A 26,568-nucleotide genomic window follows, 5' to 3' on the forward strand; every position below is an offset into this window, starting at 1 on the left:
AGGTACGACAGACTGGAGGCAGCAGAGGCCTCCCTGGGAAGCCAGCTCACTTTCCAGGTTGGCTACAACAACCTAACCAGAGTACAAGTCCAAAGTTTAAACTAAGCAAAGAAATGTGAATTGAAATGTAGATAAACAGAGAAAATTATCTCAGTCATTTGGTTTTTTCTTTTTCCCCCGGTCAGCTTTCTGTTGATTATTGGACAGGCACTGGCCACCCCAAAGTTCTGTTGTTTCAGAGTCCTTCTTGATATGAGAGAATCAGAGTTCCTGGAGTATGTTCCTCCAGGAACTAGGTCCTGTAAACCTATCCTGTGAGTGCTCACCAATAACTACAGCAAAAACATTCAGCTGCCTTGGGGACTGTTCTGGAGATCTGGAATGTTAGTTCACACTCTGCTGAACACAGCCACTCCCCAGGCAAGACCCAGGAGGAGCTTCTCCATGCAGCAGGAAGCCACTGGCCTCAACAAGGAAGGGCCCAGTCCCTTCTGTCATTGAGGGGCAGAAATTCACCTTGCCTTCAAAAGCAGTTACACTTTAGTTCTGACGTCAAAGGTCTAAGAACCTGATGACACAGGAATAATTTCCTATTCAAAGCTCTCATCACCTTGAGCAAAGTAGAGATGAATGGTATTGTGTAAATACTGTATCTTAGGCAGCTTATTTGACCACTTCTGAGGAATGGTTTACTGGAAAAATAATAAAACCCTTCAAAAGGGTCTGCTCTGCCATAGGTCCCTGACTTTCCAGCTCTGAGTTCCCATTACTGTCCTCCCGTCAACATATTATTTGTAATTGAAAGTCAGCTCAGCTTCCTAAAATTCAAAGTTCATCCAGGAGCCCACTGCTGAAGCTCTGCTTCACAAGCTTCTGTATGTCACTAAAGCCAACCACCTACACCAGTGAGTGCTATACTGGTCACAAGCCTCCGACCCTGGCCAACTCCAGAAGCAGCCGCTAGGACCCACATCCTGGCTCACTCTGCCCTGCAACGCCGGTCAGTTTTGCAAGTTTCAGAGGATACACACACACACACACACCACTTCTGCTGCCTAAGGACTTGTTCTTATGACCTTGTTCATCCCAAGATTACCCTTTTCACTCCTGTGAGTCATGACAGTAGCCAGGTGCAAAGGCTAGGAGTATACAGGGGGTCAGAAAATGAGACACAATGACACGAATAACATCATATCAAATATATTGCTATCGTAGATTCATGGAATCTATGCAATATCAAGTAGCTGAAACATACAAATTATGTGACTGCCATTTTAGAATTCTTTCAGCACCAGGCTCAAGCATGAATAATTAGTAATGGTCACTTTAGCTCTTCTTGTTCTGTATTCTTCCAGCTGATTTGTGCACATTGCATGGTAAATTTCTTAAATATTTAGATCCTGCTTGCATATGTCCTTTGCATTTAGCAGAAAGATATACACCTAGACCTTTACATGAAATAACCAATGAATTCTTGGTATAATGTGAAAGAATAATGGCATCATTTACATCTTCCCCCCCCCCAAAATGTAAACGGTGAGAAGTCTAAAAATTATATTGGTGAACCAGTAAAAAAAATCACCAAAGTGGAGGCCAGCATCATGTCATAGCAAGCTAAGCCTCCACCTGCAGTACCAGCATCCCTTATGGCCACCAGTTTGAGTCCCATCAGCTCCACTTCCAATCTAGCTCCTGGCTAATGACCCAGGAAGGTAGCAGAAGATGGCCCAAATCCTTGGGTCTCTGCGCTCACGTGGGAGACCCAGAGGAAGACCCTGGTTCTTGATTTTGGACCAGCCAAGCTCCAGTCATTGCAGTCATTTGAGGAGTGAACCAGTAGATGGAAGATCTCCCTCTCACTCACTCACTGTTGCTCTCACTCTTGTTCCCTCTGTTTCTCTTTCTCTCTCTTAAACTCTGCCTTTCAAGTAAAAATAAGTCTTTAAAAACAAAACTCACCAAAGTGCCAAAATGTGTAAGAGAATTCATGATCCAATTTTTGGTGTGGGGTCAGCGTAGTGGCATAGCAAACTAATCTTTCATCTGCAGTGCGGCTTTCCATGTGGGTCCCTGTTCACGTCCCAGCCTCTCCATCTCCAATCTAGCTCCCTTCTTATGGCCTGGGAAAGCAGCAGAGGGTGCTCCAAGTCCTTGGGCTCCTGCACCTTTATGGGAGAACCGGAAAGAGGCTCCTGGCTTCAGATTGGCTCAGCTCTGGTCATTATAGCCATTTGGGGAGTGAATCAGCAGAAGAAAGACCTCTCTTTTGCCTTCTCTTTTTGTAAAATCTACACTTCAAAGAAAAATAGATAAATCTTTTAAAATAATCTAGTTAATTATAGTGAAATAATGGATGGTTGTCTTCAACTGTTTATTGAGTGCCCACCATTTATCAGAAGACAACAAGACATAGGCGTCTCTCCTCGTGGAGCTTGCATGAGAGTAGTAGAAACAAACAATAAACAACAACAAAAAATAAATGTAATAGTGATGATGCTAGGGAGGAAAGGCAAGGCAGAGAAAAGCAGAGTGGCAATGATTGTGCCTGCAGGGAGTGAGGGACGAGCTGTGCCAACACCTGGGCGAAATCACTGGTAGCACAGAGATCGTCAAAACAAACCTCTAAGAAGGAAGATGACTGGCTTATTCTAGGAACATTCAGAAAGCCCAGATAGTGGAAGAACTGTGAGAGGAGATCAGAGCAGCACAAGAGGATTTCAGAGGTATGAAGAGATGGAAAAAAAATTATAGAGGGCATTTTGATTCATTCTGAAACTTACATGTTTGCTCTAGGATGAAAATAAATGGAGAATAAAAACAGAACCTTGCTGGCTGCTGTGTTGAAAGCAGACAGAAGGCAGATGAGAACGCAAGCTGCAAAACCAGTTACGAGGTCATTGTAATAATCAAGAAAGAGATAACAGTGGCTTGCACCAGAGTGGTGATGAGTAGGCTTCCAGACTTATTCTGGTTGAGTTAACCCTACTAACTCTACTCTGATTTTTTTCAAACACTCATGTCAAGATTTGACTTTTAACACATTAAAGTGAAGAAGAAGAAGCTTCTGCATATGAAACCACAATCCAGGAGCAGATCCTAGCTTAGCTCTGATGCATCCCATCAGTGATTTGGCATCAGAACTGCCATGGATTGGACCTGGAATGTGAAAAGTGTCATGCAGATCAACTGTTAAGAATGGAGTTGCCACACACAGAAACAAAACAAACAAACATAAACACTGAGTGAGATAGCACATTGAAGGGAGTGAATACCAGGAGTCCCATTTGAGATAGAATGTTTGAAATCAATGTGCATGTGCACATATAAAGAAAATACATACAAGTGTTAATCAGAGGTATAGCCTGACAACTTAGATCACACTCTTTAGAGTCACAGGGAAAATGTTGTGCAAGTGGTATTTTGAGGAACTGCTTTAAAGAGAAAATTATAGGGAAGTGAAGGATACAGTATATGGCAAAGAAAGAAACTAAACAACAACAACAACAAAAATGTGGTTGTAGAACCAGTCCCAACTCATTTTGATTTCATGGGGAAAACCAGGGTATAGATTGCATCACAAAGGGTATCTCCCTGGAAATCAAGAAAGCTATGTTGTTACAAGCCTGGACTGTATAATACTTATCCAAGAACCCTAGAAAGAACAATCTCCTAGACTTCTGTGGACAGAATGGCTCCCATCAATCAAAGGCAATTCTGGAGAGCAAAAGCAGATGTCAACCCTAACCAGTTGATCTCCACTGAAACCAACAACGTAGCTTGGTAGGTAGCTTGGAGGCAGAGGGAGGGCCATCCAGAGCATCGATAATAATCTACGCCTTGCACCACTCAGTTCTAGCTGACTCACAGTAAGCCCCTTCCAGCCAGTCACAGCTCCTGCAAGATTCTGTTTAGAAGTTTCTAGAGAAATTTACAAGCAGAGATTCAGTGACCCAGACTATGTGCAGCCTTCTCCGCTGCACCTGGTCATGAGGTCATGATTAATAGACACCACTATCCTCTCCTACCACCCACTCAAAGTTCTTTTCACCCTGAGCTGGTGTTTCAATCTGGTCTAGTTGGCTTTCCTTACGAGGGACTCCAGCTCCTCCCTAAGTGACTGAAATCCTGATGGCTTTGTCCTCCAAAAATGAGTTAGCTGTACTTGTTCTATGTCAGGCATACTTGTTTATTTACAAGATAACTAGCCATGGAAGTGCTAACATGAGTGCCTTTCGCATGCTCTTCCCAGCTCCTATTTGCACATGGTGATCCTAACCAACTATTCATATCAGTAGTAGTATTATCTCTGTGTTACCATGTTTCTCCTTGACCCTCAAGAAACAGAAACTTAAAATAAGCAGGTGGCAGCCGTGATTTCATTAGGACTCTTTTTTAGCATTCAGTTTTGGAAGCGTTCCGTGCTCTGGGAGCCGAGGTGTTTACACCCTCAGAGTCTAATGTCAGCCTGATGAGAAGCACATTCCCCATGTCGGTCTGGAGAAGACAGGATAAACAAAGCTACTTCTATGTTCAATCCTTGCTTTCTGGGCTCATGTCTTCTACATGTTCATGACACAGAATGGAAAAAAAAAACCACAGAGAGAGTCCTCAGTTAGTGTGCATGCCAAACATTAAGGGCAACAATCTTCCTATATAAAATGTCATCTAAAACTTGAAACCCCAAGAGTGGCACAAGCCATTGTTTGAAACACCAATATCCCATTTCAGAGTATCAAATCTTGTCCTCTCTGCTTCAGATCCAGCTTCTTGCTGATGCAACCTGCGAGGATGTAGCTGATGACTCACATACTTGGGTCTCTGCCACCTATGTGTGAAACCTAGCAGGAGTTTCAGGCCCCTGACTTCAGCATGACCCTGTTCTGGCTACACAAGCATTTGGCATTCAGAAAGTAAAGAAGAGGGCTTCTCTCTCTCTCTCTCTCTCTCTCTCTCTCTCTCTCTCTCTCTCTCTCTCTCTCTCTCCTTGCTTCCTCCCTCTTTCTCCCCTCCCGCCCTCAGTCCATCTCTCCTTCCCTCCATCTCTCTCTCTCTCTTGTATTCTACCTTCCTAGTAAAATACTTGATTTGCTACCTCAGCTATGTATTCAAAAGGCCATTTTAGTGCTCTATGAACAAACAGCTTCCAGGCAGGAAAGTTGGCCATCGCTAGTATGCCAGTGAATATAACAGAGAAAAACAGAGTACAGGGCTTGGACTGCTCAGGTCTGTAGCCAGATAAAGAATCAGAAATCTTCTATGATTGTCACTTCAAAAAATTTTTCCAGCTGGGTTTATAAAACTGAAATTTTTGAAAATTAACTCCCAAATGTACTATGTGCATAGCTGAATTATAATGCCATGTTAACTTCCAAACCTGCAGGACCTGTCTAAAAAAAAACAAGAAGAAAGAAGGCATTAATTAGGGTGGAGAACCTAGAAAAGAATGATGGAGTCACATGAGCAGATTTCAGTAAATTTGAAAACTCAAACCCCTATATTTTTCTCCTTTATCTGAGAAGTCCAATCACTCCTTCCCTGCACAGCCTGGAATGGACTCAACTCAAGCAGTTTCTCTGCAAGGCACAGCCAATCCCACAGATGGCCCACCCCCAGCCTTTCTGATTGCTTTCAAACCTAGCAAGTGAGTCAAGTCTTAGCAGGCCCCACTGAGTGAACACACCGGTGAGGTGTGCTGCAAGTCAAAATCCTAATGTCACTAAGAACATGGGTTTATGCATCCGTAAACTTCGTAGATTTAACCAAATTGTATTACATATATTGTATTGGTTTTTATTCCCATCATCATTTTGCAGAGATCATGTTTCCCCAATGACTCAGCAATAGTTCTTGTCTAGGAATTTTGCTAATGGACAGATCGAATGTGATACCTCAAAATAGTTTACATTTTTCTCACTACAAATTAGACTGAATGTCTTTCCTGTGACTTGTATATTCATATTCTTACCTTTTTCCTTTATATTTTGTGGAGATTAAACTCTATGATAGAGGTGACAGATATTTTCCACTTGTTTCATTTCCAGTAAATTTTTGCATGCAGAATTTTTTAATGTGTTCCTTTGAGAGAGAAAGTGAGAGAGAGTTCGTGTATGTGTTACCTCAACTGCTAGTTTACTTCCTAAAAGCCTGCAATGGCAGAGAATGAATCGGAGTGGGTCAAGAGCCCGGGAATCCAATCAAGGTCTCCCCCATGAGTGGTAAATACCCAATTACATGGACAATCACCTGCCATCTTCCAGGAGAAGGAACAGGAGCTGGAAATTGAACCCAGTATGTCAATATAGCATGCAGGCATCCCAGCTGGAATGTTAACCTTAAATGTGTGCTTTACAAAATATCAACTTCTATGCATTCATTTTGCTTGTCACCACCATGTTAAGTTCTTATTGTTCCATAGTAGGTTTCCTGATGATGTTGATTATTCATTTTCATCTCTTCTACAGAGTTCTAAAGCTCTAATTTCTTGCTTTAGCTTACTACATTGCATGCGTGTTTCCACCACTTAAAAGCAAATAGAGGTTCATTCTGTTAATAGTCTTGCAATTTGTAAGAATGTCTCTTCGGGACTGGAGCTGGTATAGTGGTAAAGTGGTAAATACACACTATAGTGGTATAGTGTGTAAAGCCACTGCCAGCAGTGGGGGTGAAATATTTTATGGTACCAGCTCAAATCCTGATTACTCTACTTCTGATCCACTCCTGCTAATGTGTCTGGGAAGCAACAGAAGAGAGGTCAAATACTTGGGTCCCTGCATCCATGTGGAGGAAGCTTCTGGCTCCTGGCTTTTTATTGGCTTAGCTTGGTCCTTGCAGTCATTTGGGGCAGTTAATCAGAATTAGGAAGATAATGAACTAAATAATATTAAAAATTAAATAAGATTATGATAAATGAAGACATTCCAGTATGACAGGGAAGGCATCTCAGGTTACGCACATTAATCTAAATTTGAAACCACATAGGACTCTCTCAGAATTCAAGCAGTGAAAGAAAGCATCATTGCTATATTACGGAAGTCCCTGAATCCAAGCTTAAGGGCTCATGCTTCTCGTAATGGGCAATTGAAAGTATTAAGGCATGGGTTAAGTGATCAGATTCACACCCTCGTATTAATCTGGTGATGGTAATTTCTGTTGGGCTGGGGTAGACAGGATCATGCAGCATGTAGTGTAGACGAAATTCAAATGAGAGGATGAAAGAGGTGGCTATTCTATAAAATCATTCAGAGAAATGAGAAGACAGAGGACAGAGGCTGGTGTCACTGCAGAGGCTAAAAACTGCAAACAGGTGTTACTGATTGGGTACAAGGGCTGAGCAGAGAAGAAGGAAAGAAAAGTGCCTCAAAGGTCATAATCCAGTAGTAGATTCAGGAGACTAGAAAGGAAAAGAGAGAATGGAAGGTAAGTCAACCTATTCTGGATTTTCTAAGTGTACTTAGTGAAAAATACTGCGGTATCAGCAGATGGTAACATACAGTAAGTGGAAGACAGATTTATGATTTAGAGGAACACCAAGGTTATGTTACTTTTACTCAAGGAGAGTGTAACTGAGGTTATGTAAACATAGAGAATAATATCAGATATTGTCTCAATGGAAAAAGAGGGCTGGCGACAGAAGAACCAAGGAGTAGGAGGATGGGCATAAAAGCAGCCCAGTGCACTATCCTGGTTGCCAAAAATAAACGGAAAAGCTTATGAGTGAGTAATAGTAGGTGATATTACTTTTTTAAAAAAGTCTTCCACAAACAACAGGTAGCATTTTGGGGGGGGGGGGGGAACTTCCAGTGATTTTTAAAAAGCATTTGACATCCAGGGAGGCAATTATAGCAAAGACAGGAGGATGAGGGTTGGGGGACAGTACCACATTAGCGACTGGTATTCTTGGAGAAATACGTTTTTGGCAGAATGGAGAGCAGAAAAGTGTTGCACTGGGCCATGGGAAGACTTGCAGCAAGGATGTTTGATCCATTGAGGGGTACAAGAAATGAGGGAATGCTTTCTCAGAATAAGAATTTTAGAGAGACATTGATTAAAACAGGGAAGGCTCAATTGGAGACCATTATGCTCAGTGCAATAAGCAAAACCCTAAAGGACAAATATATATTCTCTCTGATATAAGGCAATGTTGATACAAAATGTGAAACAAATGGAGATATAGGTGAACAAGTATATACTTATATTCCCACAGATGAATATATAAATGAACTGTATAATGAAAGCTAGCATACCGGAGAGTGAAGATATCTGACAAAATGCATTTCTACTCCCAGTGGAACAGTTAAATACACCTCAATAATATGATGCTGGATTTTCTGTCTTTGTCCATTGCTACAATACCATGGTACACATGGGTAGCAGAATGTTGAACTTGTATCTTGGTGCTGGAAGAATATCCTGCTGTATATTAATAAGTATTAATAAAGTAGGGGCGGAGAAGATGAGAAAGGAGGGGGACAGGAAAGGAGGGAATTCCTAAACCTACACAATTTTATCATGGAAAATAATAAAAATAATTATTTTTTAAAAAAAAACAAGGAAAAGTAGGAAAGAGACAAAGTTTGAGAGCACATGTAGAAGTGGAAAATTTTGCCTGAATTTGGAGATACAAAGCAGACAGGAAGGGCTGAGTCCAGGGATACAAGCGCATGAGCCTTGAAAAGCAAAAAGCTGAGATCTGCCTCCTGATGCAGAGAGGTGAAAAAAGAGAAATGAGGCTGGCAAATGTTGCAGGAAAAAGCAGGATCTGAGCAACCTTGGTTTGCATGGTTTGGGGGATATTTGAGCCTCAGGAAGTTATGGAAAGAGTTGAGAAAAGCAGTTCACTCATTCACACCAGGAGTCAATTTCTTCTTTAGCTTTATATTTCTGTCAGAAACAGCTGAACTTAACCATGACAAAATTTTCAGTACATCCTCAATATTAACACTATAGGAGTTACATCTGGACCTATGGACCTTTACAGTTCCATAATAAGCCAACAGGTCAGGCTAATGTAAAGAGTACAACAATATAGAAATCATCGAGCCCAAGCACCAGAGGATTCTTAGAAGGCTGTCGGAACATACAAATCCCAGACAATACAGACTGCCACACATGCACAGATTACACCATTGTTGTATGCGAAAAATACAGACACGAGGAACCATTTCTGCCTGGAAGGAAAGAGATCTTCACCACTATAGATGACCAGAAAATTAGGTAGTGATAAAAACAAAGTAGTGATTTGCAGGAAGAAGACAGAGGAAAACTAGGGCTTGAAAAGTCTTCTTTAGTCTAATTCAACAGGTGAAATATTGCACGATGTGTCAGGATCTTCTCATCTGGATTCCAGCAGAGCAATTTCAAATACAATGTGATGAATTCCAGGGAAAATGAAAGCTTTCTGGTTCTTTGACTGCACCAAGTCCCACAGGGAATGTGGTCATATCAGATGCACTTTTGCTTATTGGATATCAGTGACACTCGCCTGTATTTCAGTGCCCTGGATTGCACTTCAAATCCTATTTCACAGAAGTTGTTCTTCTAATAATTAAATGCAGCAACAGAGAAAATGTTGACTGTGGCAAAGAGAGACGCTTCCCACTGCAACCAAGCCATTTACCTTGTTGCTCCAATGCCTTTGAGGTTTCATCAGCTGCAACTCAAGATGCCCTATTTCTTGAGCAGCAGCCCCTCTCCAGCACCTCCTTCATCTTACTGTTGGTGAAAAGCAGAATTACAGGGTGAAGTGCTGTGCACAGATTAATAAGCACCTGCCACGCCCAGTACCTAAATTCCCGGGATGGAAAAATGCCAGTAGCAGTGAGCACTATGGACAGAGAATAGGAGGTGAAGATGATGGAAAAGGAGATAAGAGCCAGAAGAGCTTTGATGTGGGCCTGGGCACTGGGATCTTGAAATCCCGAGAGAGTCAAGAGGACCTTCTTTGTGTGTCTTCCCAGAGATGTGAGAAGCAAAATCATGCAAGTGAGAAAAATAAGAGTAGGAGCCATCCACGTAATTGCTTTTACAGGGAAAAGATAGAATTTCTCACATGAGTTCCTCATGTCATTCTCAGTGACATTCCAAGATTGTCCAACTGTCCTTAAATAGTTTTGATATATGCTTTGATTGCCTATGAAAAGTAAGGTGGTGCTCAAGCCAGAGAAGCCCACCGAACTGAGCAGCATCCGTGGTACCCACCTAGATACCCTGCATTTTAGCCAGAAGAAGACTGGATGGGTGAAGGTCGCGATTTTCACACAATAGAAGAGGCTGAGCCAGGTGGAGATCCACAAGGTGACCGTATTCAGGAAGTCCCATAGGATGGCTAGGAACTGCAATACAGGGTTGTATGGAAATGCTGTTGGGTTCAGGAAAATATAAACATTTCTACATATCACAACCCACTGCAGGAAGAATCGAGAGGCCCCCAGGCTGACCAATAACTTATCACAAGGCGAAAATGCTCTCCGCAGCAACCACTTCATGCCCAGAGTCGCAGTGAGGATGCCGTTGCCCACCACTGCCACCAGGCACAAAAACAACAAAATTAAAGCCAGGACAGTGATTTTCATATCAACCACTGGATATCCCAGAATCATGAGATTTTCATCCTGCTCATCCGTGGACAAGACGGGTCCCAAGGTTTCAACCGCTGTTTCTGTTGGGCTGCTCTGCAAGGTCTCATATGACATGATTGTCCCTCCAGCTGCTTCAAGCGCAGAGCTGAGGCCAGAATAAAAGATACAGTTTATCAGGGGAAGGTGATGTGGTTTTGTTTTTGTTTTTTGCTTTTTTTTTTCAGAAAAGATGCAAATATTATCCAGGTTCAGTTTCCAAAGCCCCCTTGCCTGTCTGCAAATTTGCCTGCCCACCTGTTTAGGGCCTGCTCATGTCAATATCAAGGTGGATAATGTACCAAGCCCTTGCACTTGGTGTCCTTTCACAGGAGGCTATACTTTTCTAAGCCGACATGTAAGACATGACCACACACCTGCCAGCTGCATAGGAATAAAGCCCATACAGCATGCCTCACCCTGAGAGTCAGAGTTCATGTCCCCAGTGCAAGGTAAGGAAAATGAGCGTGTTTGGTCCCTGGTATAGTTCTAAGTGCTCTCCATAGTAGTTGGTGCTCATAACAACCTCAGGAGATAGGAATTATGAAAACAGCCCTTTGACAGAAAACTGAGCGAAAGCTTTACCGAGGGAGATTCATTCAAATCCTATTACTCCTGGTGTTCATCATCATAAAATAGAACACAGGAAGCAGTTATGTGTACTCAGAAATTGTATAAAATCAGTACACACATATATATACCGATTATATATATATATAAAATGGTGGGATATATATATAGATATATCCATTACTCCATCCCAGATCTCTGAAATCAGTGAAACGTGGCAGGACAATCCTGGACTGAAGGTCAAAGTAGACTTCTCCCAAGCTGCACCCTTTACTGGGAGTTATTGGGCATGTCAGTAAGCCTCTGTGTTGTTTAGTATCCATCTATAAGGTGGGTAAGAGACTATCCATTCTAATCACCTTGTTCTCTTACGACTGAAACTCTAGGCTAAAGGAAGACGGTAAAGGCAATTTTTAAAGATGAAAAAATGAGGTTCAAATTATAGACTAAGACTCCTATTGAAAATTGTGGTGACTGGGCCTGGCGCAGTAGCCTAGTGGCCAAAGTCCTCGTCTTGCACACAGCAGGATCCCAAATGGGCTCCGGTTCGTTTCCCAGCGGCCCTATTTCCCATTCAGCTCCCTGCTTGTAGCCTGGAAAAGCAGCTGAAGATAGCCAAAAGCCTTGGGACCCTGCACCCATGTGGGAGATCTAGAGGCAGCTCCTGGCTCCTGGCTTGGGATCAGCTCAGCTCATGTTTAGGTCTAGAGGTATATGAATCTCATTTAAATTCTAATTTAAAAGCCTTGCCTTGCATGCACCAAGATCCTACACGGGCACCAGTTCATACTTCAATTGCTCCACTTCCCATCCAGCTCCCTTCTTCTGGCCTAGGAAAGCAGCAGAAGATTACCCAAAGTCTTGGGACCCTGCCACCCTTGTGGGAGTCCTGGAAGAAGAGACCTGGAGACCTCCTGGCTCCGGCTTCTGATAGGCTGACCTCCAGCTGTTGTGCCCACGTGGGAAGTGAACCCTTGGACAGAAGACCTTTCTGTCTGTGTCTCTGTAAATCTGTCTTTCCAATAAATATATATATATATATAAATAATTTTTTTTAATAAAATGAAATGAAATCCCAACTTCCCACTGGTTTATCTAGCCTACCTCACTTTTTCTCTCTGGGAATGCCCTGTGTTCTTCACCAGAAATTTGAGAATCTTCTCTTTTGTTTTTTTTTTTTTTGTTTTAAGTTTCTGTTTGTTCATTTGTTAGTTACTTATTTGAAAGGTGAGAGAGAAAGAGATCATTCCACCTACTGGTTTATTCTCAAATGTCAAGAAAAGCCAAGTCTGGGTCCAGCCAGAATCAGGAGCCAGAAGCTGCAGCTGGATGTTTCATGCGGGTAGCAGAGACCCACGTATTTGAGCCATCACCTTCTGCCTCCTGAAATGAACATTAGCATAAGACTGGATCATGAGCACAGATGGGATTCGATCCCAAGCACTCTGACACGGGATGCAGCTATCTCAAGCAACAGTTTATACTGTTGCATCACAACATACCCTAAAGATCTCCTAAAGCCTTAATCATCTTGTCTGAAGAGAACTCTTCACTTATTACCTTGTTTCTGGCCATTCTTCTTCTTATGATATAGCTCAACCTTTAGCTTCCCAGAATTTTTGGACAATTTATAACAAATGCAATAGTTTATTTGAAAATTCACCACTCTATCCTATTATGTAGTGCTCTTATTTTGACTGCTTCAAACCAGAGTATTTTTAAGCATGTCATGCTTCCCTCGGCCTCTTCTAATCTCTTGATCTATGTGCTTTTTTAATGATGAAGTACAGTAGTAAAGATTTCTAGATGTGCATCCCACCTGCTATGGACTGAATGTTTCTGTCCTCCCCAAATTCATGTTTAAGCCCCAACCCAATTTAGAGATGAGGCTTTGCAAGATAATTAAATCATGAGGCGGTGCTATAAAGAATGGCTGTAGTGTCCTCAATAAGAAGTAACATGAGATTAATAAAAGATCACCCGACTTGTGAGGACACAGCAAGGAAGTTTATTTCCATAGCTCAGAGGACTGGCCTCACCAGAACCCAACCATGCTTGCACCCCAAGTTTCAGGTTCCAGAACTCTAATAAATAAATGGATGTTATTTAAGTCACCAGGTCTGTGGTATTCAGTTATACAAGCCTGAGTTGAGAAAGCACTATTATATACATATTTATTATGAGTTATATGCATGTACTACTCCATTAATACATTATGTACATCATAATGTACACACAAAAACATACATTTTAAAAGAGAGTTTAAAAGTCAGTGGAAATTGAGCTTGCCATGTTTCTGTTCCCATACCCATCTTATCATCATACACAAGCTTCAGATTTGAGATTACCCTCCTACACAACAGCATCCAAGTCTGAATTTCTAAGAAGCCAGGAAGAGTAGGATAATAAAATAAAGAAAAGCCTGAGAATTTCCTTTTGTTTTCCATCTGTTTTGTGTTGGTTAAAACCCAGAAGTATTACATCAGACGCTTCTTTTTCATTCAACATGTAGTAAACACATGTCATCATAGAAGAGACCTACAATAGCACAAAACTCATATGTTCCCTTTGTCTTTCACGGAATCTAACTGGGCGGGTGTGGGGGGGGGGCGGAAGTCCACGGATAAAGTCAATCTCAATTCAGGGTACAAAAAATAAGCATTGGTAACAATTGGCAGTGGTTGGCAGAGACAGCCAAGGGGGAAGTTCCAGCAGCCCAAAGAATGATAGATGGAAGAGATGGAAGAAGGTAAGATGGAAACTGTCCTGGGTTGGTGTGGAAAGACTGGGCTGAAAGCAGAGAGTAGATGAGGAGGGCGGTTGATGTCACAAAGTAGACGAGTTAGACAATCCGCAGCACCAACAAAAACCTCACTTGGCTCACAGAGAAAGCTGAAGATGATTGTAAAGCTTTATAAAGGGGGTACAAGTCAAAAGAATGCTTGAAGACCATGATTGGGGTTGCTTGTGTGGAAATACAGAGAAATCTGAGTGGAAATGTAGCCACTAGCTAAGACATGCTGTTTTGAGATACAGACTAAGCGCTTGAAGCAGTGGAGGGGGTGGTAGAAATACATAGAGATGGAAAAAAGAACCAATGGGACATGGAAGAGGTGACTAAGAAGGAAGAAAATGAAAGGAGAGAGACAGTACCCAAACCTTAAACATCCTTGGCTGCTCATGAGACTATTCATCTCAATGCTCATCATTGATCATGATAAGCTGGGAGAAGAACCTTCCTTTGTCTGAGTAGTTCAAAGCCTTATGACCTGGCGGTGGCCTATGTCCTGAATCTTTTTCTTCAGCGCCTTTCTCAGCTTGGGGCTGTTCAGCATCAGGATGGTGGAATGCAGAAACAGGCCGGCATAAACAATCACTTCCCAGGCCCAAGGCCAATGAATGTAGAATCTTGTGGTTTTTACAGAGTTGATGATCAGTAAAAAGTAATATAACATGTGGAAGATGAGGAAGCAGGCAAGCGATTTCAGAGCCATGATGTGAACCTGGGTGCTGGGATCCTGAGGGCCAGGCCTGTGGCCCTTCATCTGTCTCAAATGCCGGCACAGTGAGTACATGAGAGAGATGGTGGACAACAGGAACAACAGGAATGGAATCGACAAGAAAAAGGCTTCGTGGAAAATAAAATACTTGAAAAAGAAGGTATGCGACCCATAATCCAGGGTGTTGTTTCCATAGGAACTCTGAGAGACCGTCAGCTGAACAGTAATCACACTCCCAAAAAGTGATGAAATGGATGACAGCACACATATGATCAGAGAACCCAGCAGCATCCTGGACCCTGATCGAGAGATCCTCCACTTGAGCCAGAAGAAAATGGGGTGGGAGAAGGATGAGATCTTCACGCAGTAGAGGAGGGCAAGGCAGGCAGTGAGCCAGAAAGTAAGACTGTTGAAGAAATTCCAGAAAGTGTTTAAAAGTATAAACACATGAGAAAAATTGAAGGAACTCAGAAAGTTGTTCAGAGTGGCTGTCATATGTATGCAGAATCGGGACGCAGCCAGGCAGGCCATGATCATTTCGCCTGTGGGCAGTGCCCGGCACCTCACCCACTCCCTGCCCAGCGTGGTGACTATGAAGCCATTCTGCAACATTGAAGCCAGTGACTCCAGGCAAAAGATGACCATGAAGATGAAGGTGAAAGACATCTTCTCTGGGGAGTCTGCTCAGATTTAGCTCCTACTCCAGAGCACTGAGACACGTGCACAGGGGGAGAACAAATGCTCTGGCCAAACCAACCTGTTGTGAGCAAAGACCCCGAAACGCCTCTCGTTAGATTCATGCCAAATCCCAGCCAACAGCAAACACCCCCAGTCCACTGGGATTTGAAAAAAAGATTCCTGCCATCTCTCTCAGTATGCAAATCACTCCCAGCTCCATGACACCCTGCCTCCATTTGCATAATCAGTATTTGCCTATTCTTTATCAGATTCAGATGCAGGGAAATGTGATCAAGGAACTGGCTGTAAGTGAAAATCCTGCTATTTGCACATGGTTTCTTGAGTGTCCTATTTGTTTCCTAGATTTCTTTCAAAAGATGCTGTTACCCTAATTTCCTTCCCTCAACCACAAAGCTCCCTGTCATAGGCTAATATCCTATAGTCAGTAGTTTCTATGCTTTTCATAAGACCCACCTCCAGAATGGGTAGGATGAAATGTCATCCATATGCATAAGGATTTGCCAAGAAAAAGCTCCTTCACCTTGACCATGCAACATCTGCAACATCACCTTCAGGCTCTAAAGAGTGACAAAGTTGATGAATCCCAATGAGAGGAATGGAAACTGACCAGGAAAGGACATCACAATAGGACTGAGGGAAGCAAGAATAAATGGAAGAGGAACTCAGGACAATGTTGTCCCATGGAGAGGCTGAGCCCATCCTAGAACAATTCTTTTTTTTTTTAAGTATTAATTAACTAATTAATTTGAGTGGCAGAGAAACAGGAGAGAGAAAAAGAGATGGAGAAAAATCATCCATCAGCTGGTTTATTCCCTTAGTGGCCAAAATATATGGAGCTGGCCCAACCCCAAGTTCCATTCTGACCCCCCATATGGGTGGCAGGCACTCAAGCACTTGATCACTCTTCTGCTGCTTGCTAAAAGCTCATTAGTAGGGAACTGGACTGAAAGCAGAGCATCCAGAGTCATGAATCATCACTTGTATCAGCAGCTGGCAGCTTAGCTCCCTGTGCCACAATGCCAAACCCCAACTCAGAACCACTCTTATTGTTGTAGCAAAAAACTTGTTTGAGCACCTTTACAATGTCACACATGATTTTATCTTCAACACCAGACAAACTAAGTGACACTGATAAGTCAAACTAAGTTGACTGATAAGTCAACAAGGCTCAAGCAGTCATGAGGAATGGTCTAGATGGGATGTAAAATGGGAAGGGGGCAGGGAAAACGCCTTTGCACTTGAGGGGGAAAAAAGGGAAAACAAATAAAAACAGAAGGCACATAAGAAAAAAACAGAGATATGGATGGATGAAAGACTAGGAGAGGGAATTCCCTTTTCAAATGTGGCATCCTGGAAACAAGGTTCTCATATGACTCCTTCATATGATCTCACAGGTGAGAACTCTAGGTATGGAATATTTCAGAGAAGGAGCCAGCCTTGTGAAATAGCAAATAAATCTGCCACTTGCAATACAGCATCCCACACTGGCATGAGTTTGTGTCCTGATTGCTCTACTTCCAATGCAGCTCCCTGCTACTGGCCTAGGAGAAGCAGTAGAAGATGGTAAAAGTAGCTGGGTTCCTGCTGCCCACATGGGAGACAAGGATGAAGCTCCTGATTGCTGGCTTGAACTAGCCCTGCCCTGGTCATTGCGGGCATCTATGGGTGAATCTGAAGATGAAAAGTCTCTCTTTCTCTTTCTCCTTCCTTCATTCCTCCCTCTCTCTCTGTAACCCTGTCCTTCAAATAATCTTGAAAAAATACATAAAATTAAGGACATTTGTAGTAAAGATCTGAAGGCAAACAGATTCGGCTAACTCCCAAATGTGACATTTACTTAAATAGCTGCTTTGTTTTTATAAACTCTCAGATTGTCAAAGAGTAGATAATCCAATCTGATCAGTTGTTTTGCAACCCAGCTTTGCTTTAATTTGATTTAATTCTCTGCTGGTTTCCCTCAGGATTCTTCTTGAAGACAGCAGCAATGAGTGGCTCCTGCCTGTTTCACAATGTTTGGTTCTTCTTCTGGGAATGCTTTGGCAAGAGACTCCATGATGTCATCAATAAGCAAGTTGAGACCATGGCACACACGCCCTGTTGTGGCCACATGCAACCAAGTGTACACTGTGTGCTCACTGGCACATTTCATGTTGCATGCAGTCACCAAAACCTGAACTTGGCCAGACCAGTCTTCTCAAGGACGTCACTTGTGCTGCAGTTGACACCTTTGCAAAGCAAGCATTTTCCCTGTTGGGATTTTCTTCCATATGAAGACTGAAAGAGCACCCTTGCCCCAGGCACTTGTTCATCCTCTCTCAGTGTTCCTCTGTGTATGTTTTATAAAGCTTCCAGGTCCCATTCCTAGTCTGCCTTCAAGCAGAACAAGCAGGACAATGATTTCTGTTGTTTACAAAAGTTTGGCACACATGAAATAGCAATCAAAGTACTAGGTGTCATGCATAAAAGTTTGGACCATGCTCCTCTTTTCTAAGAGGACTCATGCCTACAGATGATGCTCAAGAATTATTTTAAATAGCATGATTGGAAGAATAATCTGAATTCCATGTGAAAAGGTGTGAACATCAAACAGATGAGAGTGGGAGGTTGGTTTCCAGGTAGGAGACTCTGCCAAAATTCTCTTTGCTGTCTTCATTTTGGCTCTCTATGTAGTAAAGGGTGTTATTCATTCCCACTTGTAAATTGCTTTGTTTTGTTTCCTATTACTTTCAAAAACCCATCAAATCACCCAAAGATAAATATTTTTCTGGACCTACAGACCACCTTTCAATATTGTACTTAGGGAAAAATCTAGGAAAAGATATTGGTTACAATAGAATTTTAGCTTTCTGAAAGCAACTATAAAAATTTCCAACATACTCAACTATTCAAATATGTAAGCACTTTTGGATAATTACTTAGATACACTTAAATACTCTTTGTTATTTCAGGTAAACATATATAATTTCCTTTCACATAAGTATCACTTTTTTTTTCTAGGCTCAAAGTGCACTTTGTTGGGAGCACTCCCAGACACAGGGCCAGGGAAGTCCAAAATATAACATTTTTAAGCTATTTTTTATTTCATAGTTAGCCTGCAAAGAGATTCAAAGGTACTTATATTCTAATCAAAAATCTTTAGAATAGGTTTTTTTCTTTTTTCTATCTTGCAGCATTTGAACATTTAAAGGAATAAAATTAACCTTTGAAGGAATAAATGAAGGCTCTTTCTGTAATATATAAACTTTATTGTTAAAGTAAACATTTTTTAATGTTCACATCTTCTAAATGTGGATTAAACTCCATGCTTTCTAGGAGTTTCTCAGACACACGGCAGAAGTAAAATTCAAAGACTAGAACCATAAATCATCCTCAGAATAGAGCAGTTCTGTTTATGGAAGGGTACTTCAGAATATTCATGAAATGCATATAACCAAGAAATTACACATAGACTTTTAAAATGCATCCAATTAACTTATTTTTGATTCTATTTTGCCACAATTTTTAAGAACTATCAATTTCAGCTTAATAACACAGAGTAATCAATACGTTCTGTTTATGAGTAAATTTCTTTTTCCCTTGCTTTTGACATGCAACAGTTGTATGTCTTTTGGGGTGAAATGTGATACTTCCTTTATACAGCATATAAGGATGACAGCATGGTAGTCAGCATATCCATCATCTCAAATACTTAACACTTCTTGGTATTGGAAACATTCAAACATCTATTAGCTGATTTGATTATGCAATCTTTGTGCCAACCATCGTTATCCCACTCTGCTACAGAATATTCAAGATTATTCTTCCTATCCAATCGCACCCCTGTACCTGTGTGTTAGTTACCCTTCCTCTTTTCCTCCCTCTCCTCAGAACCCTCTCCAGCCTCTGATAATTACTATTCTACTCTCTGCTTCTGTGAAATCATTTTTGCTTCCATGTACAAATGAGAACATGTACTCTTTGTCTTCCTCTGCCTGACGTATTTCAGTTACATAATGAAACATGTGTGTTTGCCTCCAATGACAGAACTTCATTTCTTATTGTTAAATACCCTTCACTATATGTATATACCACTTGTCCTTTATTCACCCCTTGACAAACACCTGAGTTGATTCCACATCTTGGCTATGGTGAATAGTACTGCAATTAAACATGGGAATGCAGATAATTCTTCAAAAACACTGATTTCTTTCCTTTGGATGTATACTCCACAATGAAATTTATGGATCATATGGTAGTTCTATATGTAGTTAGTTGAGGAACCTCCAAACTGCTTTTCCATAATGGCTATGGTTATTTATAATCCCATAGCAGTGTGCAAGTATGAGATTTCTTCTTTCTCCACATCCTCATCGGAATTCATTATCTTTTTGTCTTTTTATATAATAGCCATTTCCAACAGTGCGAGATAATTTCTCATTGTGGCTTTGAGTTACATTTCTCAGATTATAATTGATCATGAACAAGCAAATTCTCAAAAGTGAAAGTTTGTTTTTTCATGTCCTCTCTTTCTGGAACTGTGCTCATCTATAGCTAGAAAATCAATGAACAAAAAAATGAGATAGACAATCTGAAATCCAGGATGAGGAAGGGGCCAAGGAGATCACTAAGATAAGGAAGTTTTCAGAAAGGTGCCAAGTGCGGGGAAATCCTGAAGAGGCTTTACTTTAAAAGAGAGCTTTTCATGCAGATACCTGTTCCATCCAAAATTATCAAAAAAGATTAGAGAGTGAAAAACAAGCAAAATAAAGCTTTTGCTTCGCCAATAGAAAACAAAAAAATGTGTACAAGAAAGAAATGGCTGGGGCCAGAATTGTGGGTAGTAGATGAACCCACTGTTAACAATAGCAGCATCCCATATGGGTGCTGGTTTATGTCCCAGCTGCTCTGCTTCACATCTGGTTCCCTGCTAATGACCTGGGGGAAGCAACAAAATATGGCCTTGACACCCACATGAAGGACCTGGCCTTAGTCTGGCCCAGCCCTGGCCATTCTTGCCACCTGGGGAGTGGCTCAACTAACACTTTCTCTCTCTCTCCCTCTTTGTGTAACTTTATCAAATAAATTAGTGAAGAAATGTTTAAACAGGGGAAGAGAGAGAGAGAGAAAGGAAAGAAGAAAGGAAAAGAGGGAAGGAAAGAGGGAGGGAAGTAGGAAGGAAATATATGGTTCCACCACAAATAGCATTTACATTTTCCTATTACATTAAGCACTCAATACTGACTGAGCCAACGTAGCAATAAAAATGTATTGAAAAATGAGAACTAGGAAGGGCAAGGCATGGATGAGAGTGGGAGAAGAAATATATTTTCATATTCTACATTAAGAAATATGCCCAAGTTTGAAAATTCTAAAGCAGTAATATAAACCAATTATTTGAAGAAAAATACATACCCAAAATGTTTTCGCACAGAGAGATGTAACAGATGAAAGAGGTGGAAATAGTTCCCTTAGGAAAGCAGGAAATGGAAGAGGACAAGCAGTGGAACCACTGTTTCCCAAAAATTCTTGGCAGCAATATCTGGCTGTTTATACCAGAATACATACGTAATTTTGGCATAAATATAATCTGACAGAACTCTGACAATATATGATTTTGGTAGAATCTTAGGAAAAATGACAAACGCAACAAGTTGAAAGCTAAACACACAAAAACAGCCCAATTACATTTCCTTGGTTTTTGTACATGATGGTTCCTCCCAGAAGTAAGGATCATTTTTCCTCTTACAATTAGGTCTTTAAACTGCTGTCTCATAAACAGGAATCATAACTACTCAATATTATGCATAATCTTATTAGAATCTTCCAAGTATGTGTTTTTCATAATCATTTGGAGGAAGAAATCAACATGAGTCATATTTCTAAAATGGTTTCATTTTACTTAAAAAAAAAAATCATGCCCAAGATTTTATTTTCAAATATTGATATTTCCCTTGAATTTTTCTCTCTTTATCACCATCTTGTTCCTCTTTCCATCCTCGAACAACCCCACCACTGAGCCCTGTGCCCCTTTTTGGAGGGGAGTGTTAGTGGAGGCAGTTATGAGACACTCCTTCACAAGGTCACAAGGCCGGGTCAAATTGCAGTGACCTACTTATCATTCTTAATGATGTGATCGCTCTGGAAGGCAGGGCATAAAATGAAGAGGCATCTACTATCTTCCCAAAAAATGTTGCATAAACTCACCTGGAGAAAAACAAGATATTCAAAAAGCAACTCCATTCTTCTAGCTTCCTACCAACTGTCTATCGTTTTGTTTTCATGTGCAGGAATGAGAGGAATACAGGGATTTAAGCAGACAGAAAGGAGTTTACAAGTGAGTAACTCTAGCAAGGAATTTCAGAATGATTGCCTCAGGACCAGGCAAGTGAGTGAACCAACTGAAAGTGGGTGCTGGGTTCCCAGGTGGACAGTTGGGTACATGGGTCAATTTTCCCCCTATCAGGTAGTGGTAACAAAAGGAAGAGTTTTTAAATTAAGATATTAAGGACCTGGTGCAGTAGCCTAGTGGCTAAAATTCCTCGCCTTGCGTGAGCCGGGATCCCATATGGGCACCCGGTTCATATCCTGGCTGCTCCATTTCCCTTCGGCTCCCTGCTTGTGGTCTAGGAAAACAGTAGAGATGGCCCAAAAGCTTGGGACCTTGAATCTACGTGGCAGACCTGGAAAAAGCTCCTGGCTCCTGGCTCCAGATTAGTTCAGCTCCAGCCATTGTGGCCACACGGGCAGTGAACCAGCAGACGAAAGATCTTTCTGTCTCTCCTTCTCTCTGTAAAACTGACTTTCCAATAAAAATAAATAATTTTTTTTAAAAAGTTAAGATATTAAGTGATTCCAGAGTAGAAATACTGCCTGAAACTTAGCAAACTGCACCAATATTTGGCTGATATTTTATTCAGTATATGTGCAGTCATCATATTCTTAATTTAATCTAATTTAGGAATGAAGAATGCCCTGCACACTCCACTTTTGCTCCTTATGATTAGGTACACTATGTATGCCTTTTTTTATTCCTTTATTTTTGCTTAGAAAAATACACTTATGCAACTCCACTCTTGCCCTGAGTTAAACATCATGATACCATCATGCCTCACAGGATTTTTCATGCTGTGATGATTCCGAAAGAAACCTGTTTTATCTCCTTGCCATTTTTCAGTGATTCAGTCTCAAATTTCTGAGCTACGATTGCTGTGTTGAATAGCTGTCGAGTGTTTTCTCACCTCCCTGTTTCTCTTTTTCTCCATAATATTTCTTAATTGCCACCAGGTGGCAATGGATAAACACACCCCAGCAGACAAACATTAGAAAGAATCTAAGAAAACAGCATGACATTTCAAAAAAAAAAAAAAAAGCGACAAATATAGAAGATGCATCACAACACTCCGTAAGTTTAACAAATCTGGAGCTACTTTTTTCAAAAGGGCATATAATTTAGAAGTTTTGGGCTTGTGGGGGAAGGAGTTGAATTTATTTATTTTTGTTGGAAAGACATCAGATTTACAGAGAGAAGGGCAGACAGAGAGATCCTCCACATGCTGGTTCACTCCTGAAATGGCTACAAACATCCAGAGCTGAGCTGATCCAAAGCCAGGAGCCAGGAGGAGCTTTTTCCAGGTCTCCCATGCAGGCAGGGTCCCAACAGTCTGACTGTTGCTTTCCCAGATTGTAAGTAGAGAGCTGGCTGGAAAATGGAGCAGCTGGGACATGAACAGGCGCACATGGGATCCCAGCACTTGCAAGGTAAAAAGATTTAGCCATTGAGCCTTTGAGCCTTTGAGCCAGGCCTTCTGTCGCTTTCTCAATATGGAGCCTAGAATAAAGCCCTCCTTTCTTTTCCAACTCAGAATGTACAAGAATAATTGTCCCAATACGTTCTTTAAAAGCTCATAAATATTTGATGTGGTAAAATACATGAAGATATTTTTGCACAACTTTTCAGCCCTATGTATTTGTTGCAAAATAAACAAAGAAGCATAACCCAGAAAATATAATAGATAAAAAGCAAAAGGAATAGACTACAAAATGTAGTCTATTTTGTAGGTATGTGTCTGTTTTTCTCTTCCAAAGAGAAACTTTCTTACAACAATCCTACTCCAAATTCTTTCTCCATTTAAAGGGAAATGCTGTCTTTTCTATGCCCTTGCTGGTGGAAAAAAACAAAAATTCAAATCTTGTAACAGCATCTTCTTAATGTCTTGGAATGTCACTTCTTTCTTTTGCCACATACAGGAGAATCCTACTTCAATTGTGATCACCAAAATGATCTTCTCTCATCCCAGATTGTGAATGAGAAATCCTCAAGGGTCCCCATCAGCCTCAGATTTCAGAATTTTACTCTTGTCTCTTTCCAAATCATTGAGAGCTTGTGGTTCATCAGTCTCTCTCTCCAGGACACAGGCCAACACTACCACCTGTCTTGGTCCATCGTGCTCCTACAACAGAATGTCTGAGACTGGGTGGTTTATAAAAACAAAGACATACTTTTCACATTTCTTTAGGTTGGTGAGTCCAAGAGCATGGTGCCAGCGTTTGATGAGAACCTTCTTACTGCACCATCTCATGACAAAACACAGAGTGAACAAGAGATGGGAAACCTCATCTTAATAACAACACAGCTCTCATGATGGCAAGCCCCTTTCGTGACAGTGACATTAGCCCTCCTGTGAATGCAGACTCCTCGTGACCTATTCACCTATTCCCACATATTCTGGCCAAGCTTTGGCAGAAAGTGTCTGGGTGTATGGATGCACTAAGGTGGGCTTCATCAACCAATAGATCTTGCAAAATTTTTCACAACCCTAGAGCAACAAGACAACATCTCAGATCTGTGAAAACCACTCAAGTAATACCCTCAGAACTTTCTTCCCCACATCAGGGTCTCTAAGATGACATCAAGTGGCTGCCCTCCATCCCCAAGTGTTGATGTGGTCTGGCAGCAAAGAGAAATCCACCTCATCAGATGCATAAGAAGAGAAATTGGAAACACTTGTCCCACCTACCTTCCTCCATACCTCAATCTTCCCCACCCTAATTGGAAGCCCACATGGGCGTACATCCTTCTAAACTATGTAAACAACATTAAAAGTAATTTTTTTTTAAAAAATCCTACCTATCAGCACTATTGCATTGGGGGTGAAGTGCACAACATGTAAATTTGGGGGCACATAATCAAAACAGAATATCATCTCTCCAACCACCTCAAAATTTTCTATGTGAATGATTCAGATAATCTTCCAATTCAAAAAAGTCAGTCTAATGATTTAGATAAAGTTATCCACATTGTACCTGTTCTGAACCTGACAAGTCCAAGTTGTGGCATCCCCAGCAAAGCGGTATCTCTGCAGAAATTAACCTCCACAGTGAAAATAACATGTCATTATAGGAGATGAATTTGAATCTTGGAAAAGGCAAGTGAGCTCTTTGAACCCATGAGAAAGTATTTCAGAACAGCTTGCCCCAGGGACGGACTGGATCCCAGAGAAGAGAGGACAACCCCAGCTCCAGGCTTCCCACGTGACTCAGGATGAGCTCCAACCTGTATTAAGAGCCATCTGTGGGAGGATAAAGTGTAAGTAGAGCAGAAACACATCTCTGCTGTGGAGAGTAGTCACCCCTGGGTCCTCCCTCAATGTGAAGACCTCTTTCATCTTTCCCTGAACAACTATTCTCACATCCACGGAAGGGTGCCCCTGGAGGCTTGGTTTCTGAGGGAAAAATTCTGGAAGGGGAAGAAAGTCATCATTAAGTCATTCATTCTAATGAGAACAGAGTCATCGCCCTATTTAGGAAATGTATACAGATGCTGGTGATTGTCAGCATCATTGGGTTACAATTGGAGTTTACAGGTTGCCACCAACATATAACACAGACAATAAAAACTTGTCTCTCTAGGCATCCCACTAGACGTCTGTGTAGGTGAAAAACACAGCTCTGAAAAAGGGAGCTACATGATATATAAACACAGAGTAATTGTTGTGCTACTAGAATATACAATGAATTTTTTAGGAAGGAACTAACCAAATAAATTGAGAGACTTTGGAATTTTGTTTAGTTGGAATCTTTGCCGGAGTTATTCATCATCTCAGGAACATCACGAACTTGGTGGCAACCTCACCCACGATAACTAAATCAATGGCAAAACATACCCAGATCTGTCAGTGTTTAAAACTGTTGTGTTCATTTGAGTCTACATATAGGACCTTGCATCTGCTTCCTTCATTACGTCATCTGCTAGAGTGTGTCTGTGCCATTTACATATCAAAGTGTATAGCTTTTTATAACTTGATTTTCTTTGTATCCTCACATGAAAACCAGGACTACACTGAACATTTATCATATTTTATATAAATTAATATTATTTGTTAATTTTAGCATAATAGAGTCAATTAGTATATTTAAAAAGGGACACTGTTCTGAACACAGTATCTTTAGCCTAATACAGTAAATTACATTAAGCCACAGAATGCACTGCAAACAGTTAAATGTTTGCTGATGTGAGAAAAGTTCTAATACATGGAGTTGGGTAAAGAAACACATGTCAGAAAAATGTAAACAGATTACACAGTTGACATAAATTATGTTAAAATTTTATATGCACAAAGCCACAGGATGTATGACTACATACATGCATAGCGAAAAAATTCATATTGAGGGAAACGGCACTGTGGTACACCAGATCAGATGCCACAGATGGCATGCTGGTATTCCATATGGATACCAGTTCAAGTCCTAGTTGCTCCACTTCAGATCCAGCTCCTTGCTTATGACCTAGGAAAGCAGCAGAGGATAACCCAAGTGCTTGGGCTACTGCACCCACGTGGAAGACTCAGAAGAAGCTCCTGGATCCTTGGCTTAGTATTCACCCAGCCTTAGTCATCACAACCATTTGGGGAGTAAACCAATGGATAGAAGACCTCTCTCTCTCTCTCTCTCTCTCTCTCTCTCTCTCTGTGTGTGTATAACTCTGTTTTAGAAATAAAAGAAAATGCATGAGCATAAAGGAAAATTAATAATTTACAAAATGACAAGAGAATGGGGCAACAGTGGGGACTACCACCTCAATTGAGTAGGGTTTGTGTTCACAAGAGGCACCCCTCTCTAAAGCTCTAGGGGCTATTGTCAATACCAAGTGCAATGGCAAAACTGGAGTGCATCCTTTGGTAAGGAAACTCCAACAACAGACAAGTAAA

General features: G+C 41.2%; 2 protein-coding genes across 2 annotated transcripts; both read right to left on the minus strand.

Annotated features, from left to right (window-relative positions):
• Positions 1–9,656: 9,656 nt before the first annotated feature.
• Positions 9,657–10,691, minus strand: TAS2R60 (taste 2 receptor member 60). Its single transcript, XM_041001931.1, has one exon. The coding sequence runs from the start codon at positions 10,689–10,691 to the stop codon at positions 9,657–9,659; it is 1,035 nt and encodes a 344-aa protein (XP_040857865.1).
• A 3,746-nt stretch (positions 10,692–14,437) lies between these two features.
• LOC121170687 (taste receptor type 2 member 62-like) lies at positions 14,438–15,350 on the minus strand. The gene has a single exon (XM_041001932.1). The coding sequence runs from the start codon at positions 15,347–15,349 to the stop codon at positions 14,438–14,440; it is 912 nt and encodes a 303-aa protein (XP_040857866.1). The 5' UTR covers position 15,350.
• Positions 15,351–26,568: the final 11,218 nt, after the last annotated feature.

This window comes from Ochotona curzoniae, unplaced genomic scaffold, assembly GCF_017591425.1.
Source record: "Ochotona curzoniae isolate NIBS_2020 unplaced genomic scaffold, NIBS_Ocur_1.0 scaffold_2476, whole genome shotgun sequence".
NCBI classification, from domain to species: Eukaryota; Metazoa; Chordata; class Mammalia; order Lagomorpha; family Ochotonidae; genus Ochotona; species Ochotona curzoniae.